This window comes from Gekko japonicus, unplaced genomic scaffold, assembly GCF_001447785.1.
Source record: "Gekko japonicus isolate JY-2015 unplaced genomic scaffold, Gekko_japonicus_V1.1 scaffold227, whole genome shotgun sequence".
Classification (NCBI taxonomy): domain Eukaryota; kingdom Metazoa; phylum Chordata; class Lepidosauria; order Squamata; family Gekkonidae; genus Gekko; species Gekko japonicus.
In genome coordinates, this window is record NW_015164189.1 from 991719 (window position 1) to 996658 (window position 4940).

The window sequence follows — 4940 nt, forward strand, 5'->3', positions numbered from 1 at the left end:
TAAATCCCTGGAATCGAAATCAACAACCACATTCATCACTCATACAGCACTCATTCATAATCCTACCAGCAGACAAATCACAAGTCACACCCACCCACAACCACTCAAAATTGTTGCCAAATGGAAAAGGATTCCGCTGCTACCTCCACAACTGCCAAGGGTGCAGATGACCCGCCACCTCTAGCATTAGAGGACTGTCCAGTAGCCGCCTCCAAGCTCCAGGCCTCCCCCAAGGGGAAAGGAAGCAACTCTCCTCAGCAGCTGAACAATCTGAGTTCAACTCCTCGATCTCCAAAGTTCTCCGGTTCCTTAGGCTCCCTTGTTATACAGTCGGGGTCCACAATCTCCCAGCCACTCCGGGGCTTCCCTCTCAGGCGTCGACTCCCGCGGTTCGAGACCCTCAACGGTTCCCGCTGGGACGGCTCAGCTGTCGTGGCCGCTCCCTCTGCCGAAGCTGGGATGGATCTGTCGCCCCCTGACTCCGCGTCGTCTCGTTACCCAGCCACTCCCAGGGGCCCCGAGAGAGGGAGGAGACTCTCCTCCAACGCCCCCGCCGCCAGTGCCCAGAGGCCCACCGCCGCCGAGAAAGTTCCCACCGCCAAACGCGCAACCACCACCGCACCAACTCCTCGGCTCCGCCAAGATGGTCGCTGCACCACCCGAACTCCGGCCGTGCAACCCGTGCACACCTCGCCAGCACCGGGGACAGACTCACACCAGGTACTGGAACTCTAATTAACCAGGCCGGTTCGGGCCGCTCAGGTCTGCATTGGAGGGGGTGGTAGCCTAAGGGGCGATTTCGTGCCCCATGTGCGCACTCGGTTTCAGGTATGAACCCGGAATCGCTCAGCAGCATGTTCCCAGGCCAGCTAGTTGTTGTGAAGTTTCCCATTTCAATAGCAGGAGCGTGAGCACAACGCCTCCGCTAAGCTGCCATCTTAAAAGTGTAGTTATACCTCCTGTTCCAAAAGGAAGTCCCGAAGGACCATAGTTTTATTATTTATAGATCTGGCATTGCACAGCACCAATGTCGGAGGGGGGTTATCCATCCTAGCCCCACTGCCGACAACCTTCGGGATGGGGTGGCAGGCTGGAAGGGCGCCAAGCCGTTCTATTTCTCCGCCCCCTTCTGCCCTTCCAGGGGCAGTTCCCTCCCCCAACACCCCTGGAGCAGGCAAGGAACTCAACTGACTGCCCCCCCCCAGGCAACTCCCCCTGTGGCCACGGTATGCCCTGACATACAGCCAAGTTTGAGGCACGAAAAACCCAGGCAGAGTGGTTTGTTAAACAAATACTGTAACAAGTAAGTAAATAGTTGTAAGAATGAGGCAGAATGAATACAGGGCAAAACTCACTAAGAAAGAAGCTGGCCAGAAATCAACAAAGTTCCCTGATGCAACTACCTTACTTAGTCAGTACTCTGTTTCAGCCAAGACATGATCCCCTGGAGAAGGAAATGGCAACCCACTCCAGTATCTTTGCCAAGAAAACCCCATGGACAGTAACAAAAGGCTAAAAGATATGACACTGGAAGATGAGCCCCTCAGGTTGGAAGGTGTCCCAATATGCTACTGGGGAAGAGCAGAGGGCAAGTACAAGTAACCCCAGAAAGAGTGAAGTGGCTGGGCCAAAGTTTTGAAAGGACGCTCAGCTGTAGATGTGTCTGATGGTGAAAGGAAAGTCTGATGCTACAAAGAACAGTACTGCATGGGAACCTGGAATGTAAGATCTATGACTCAAGGTAAGCTTGACGTGGTCAAAAAGGAGATGGCAAGACTGAACATCGACATCTTGGGAATCAGTGAACTAAAGTGGACGGGAGCACTCACTGGAGAAGACCCTGATGCTGGGAAAGACTGAAGGTCAAAGAAGAAGGGGATGGCAAAGGATGAGATGGTTAGACAGTGTTATCGATGCAACAAACATGAAATTGAGCGAACTCCGGAGGAGGGCGGAAGACAGGAGGGCCTGGCGTGATGTGGTCCGTGGGGTCGCGAAGAGCTGGACTCGACTGTGCGACTCAACAACAATAACGGTTTCAATACCTGATCCCAGTTGGACACACTCACCCTACTGTGGGGTGAGGAATCAGCTCCCTCCAAGGCCAACCTTGTTGCCACCAAGCTTCCAGGGAGGAAACAATCAGCCTCCTCTGCGCAGGGGCCTTATATGCTCACTAGCAGAGCTCCGCCTCCTTGATAGTGATTGTCTCCCAGTCCAATCCTGAAGCTTGGAAGGAGGCTGGGAAATATAGGTCTATTGCAAGATTTACACAAGGCCTTAGGCCTTTGTGGAAGGGGGGATCCCTTGAGCCCGACAGACTGCTCACTCTTAGGCTTATAAACAAGCATGGCAGCTAGGATTGCCAACCTCCAGGTGGTGGCTGGAGATCTCCTGGGATTATAATGGATCTCCAGGTGACAGAGGTCAGTTCACCTGAAGAAAACAGCCGCTCTGGCATTATATCCCACTGAAGTCCCACCGCTCCCCAAATCCCATCCACTTCGGGCTCCACCCCCCAAACCCCCAGGTATTTCTCAACCCAGATCTAGCACCCCCTGGAATGAGATCCCATGAGATACGGACCCGGGGGCATGAGAGTGAAAAATAAAGTACCTGGAGTTAGCGGCACTGGACGCTGAAATGGGAATTTGAGGGCAGGGTAGCTAGAAGAGAAGGAGGCTTGCGGAACAGGGAAGGGGAGACAAATACGGGACTAATTCCCCATTCTTGTGGTTATTGTACTGAGCAAAAATTTTATCTGTCTAGATTTTTTTTCTTACTCATCCCTTGCTCCAGGGAGGACAGGGTGGCATAGATGCTTCTCCCTTCCCCGTTTTACCCTCAGATTACCTGACTGGAGGCCACCGGAGAGCTACATGGCAGAGTGAGTACCTGAACCCATCGCCCCAGTCCTGCTCTGACACTCCTAGTCTCATGGTCAACAATAATACAAAATTAATAATAAGCATTATTCAAAGGTTTAGCACATCTTTAACTCTGACCCCCCCAAAAACTAAGCCTAAGGGCTCCTACCTTTCTGTAATTCCACAAACTACATAAAACAGAATTGTTCAGGAACACATTTCTAGAATGGTCACAGGGCTATAACATAAAGAAATGGTTCATAAAGGCACTTTATAAATTGAAAGGACTGTATCACTCTATTGTATTGATCACTGAATGTATTATCCTGATGTCACTATATCATTTTCTATTGATGTAACACCATTTTTCTGCATTGTGCTTGCATTCTGCATGTCTAATATTCTTTGCTTGTTCAGATACCTATATTCCTTATTATTATTATTATTTATTCAATTTATGAATCGCTCACCCTGCTAGCAGGCTCTGGGCAATTTACAACCTTAAAAGCAATTAAAAATACAATCAATGTAAAATTATCACAGTAGATCAATAAATTAACCAATCTACGGCATCAGTTTAAACAGTGTAATTTGCTCAGTTTCAGTGAGACAGATGGATTATTAATAATAATAAATAAATAAATATTCAATAAAGATGTTATATTTCATCGAAGGACTTGCAAACACACATTTGTTTTCTAGCTTTTCCCTATGGAGTAACTGTGTATCCAACATTTACCTCATAACTGCACTTAATTGCATACAGAGCAGGATCCTATCCACAACAGTTGTAACAAAAGATGGCACTTGCCTACACTGCCTTGCAGAATGCACATTAGCAAACTGTGCAACACCGATGCGGGTGGGCAGTCATGTTGGTCTGAAGCAACCGAGTCCAGTGGCACCTTTAAGACCAACAGAGCTGGGCATAAACTTTCATGCACATGCACACTTATCCATAGCACTGTGCATGCACATGAAGGCTTATACCAAGAATTAAACTTTATTCAAAACTGACTATAATGGAATGACTCCAGAAGAATGCTTTCACAAAGGGAAAGACACTTTGGACAATGCTGGGGCATGCAGTACCTACTATCTGCTGTTGTGTGCATTACCCTATTATCTAATTTCTGCATCACTTAATATGCCACGTTTGCTTTGTTCCAGATTTTTACTTGGTTTTAATTTTCACATCCTAATCCTATTACATCACTTACTGGCTGTTCCATTGCACTGACTGTATCGATTTACACCGTGTCATCTGCCTTCGTTCTCACTGAGAAAAATGGACTGTAAATAAAGAAAACAAATAAACTAAAACGTCCTGTGCCAGCCACTCTTAATTCAAGGAGTAGCCCATGGCCTTTCAAGCCTTACTCTTAGGCAAAAACACTACGTGCAACGTTGGAACCAGACGGCGGGAGCGCAAATCTTCATTTTCCACAGTATTGCTGTGAAAAGCGTCCCCTGGGCTACCACGCAGCGAGAGGGCCAACCACTGTACCTCCCGTGTCCGATTCAGACATTACACTGTGACACGCAAAAGCTCCAACGCCGCGCACAGCTTTTCATGCAGCGAAATCCCACTGAGCTCGGCGGGGTTCCTCCCAACTCAGCACCACAGAGGTTCCCAAAGCGAAAACCCACAACGAACGACGCGCGTGTCTGGAAAGCAACATCTGTCGTCTGAAACCTCCTCGGGGCGGAGCTCCTCCTCCTGCATTTTTCATCGCCGGGAAGACTGAATGAACCCCCACCCCACCCTCTCCTCGGCACGCATGCGCGGCTCCTCCTCGCCTGGATGCCCGCCCCTTTCCCCACGCGCAGGCGCACAGCCTCCCCGGCGCTCACCTGAGAGCCCAGTCCGGGGGTGCCTCCGCCCGGTGCGGCCACCCGTCTTTTCTTCGCCGAGCTGCCGTTGCCGGGGCTCGAGGGACGCTTCTTACTTCGGGCTGACGCGGCTCCGGCGCCTGCACCGGGAAGGCCAGCTGGGGCTGGGGAAAGCGCCGGAGGAGAGGCGGCGGCAGCAGCGGCGGCGCTCGAGGCCGCCATTAGGGTCGGGGCGGGCGC

General features: G+C 50.5%; 1 protein-coding gene across 1 annotated transcript in view; it reads right to left on the bottom strand.

Moving 5' to 3' along the window:
• INO80C (INO80 complex subunit C) overlaps positions 1-4933 on the bottom strand; it is a 72190-nt gene extending 67257 nt beyond the window's left edge. Inside the window, exon 1 of the mRNA XM_015408260.1 lies at positions 4722-4933. Within this exon, the coding sequence (XP_015263746.1) occupies positions 4722-4922 (201 nt within the window). The 5' untranslated portion in view covers positions 4923-4933. The remainder of the gene's footprint in view (positions 1-4721) is intronic.
• Positions 4934-4940: the final 7 nt, after the last annotated feature.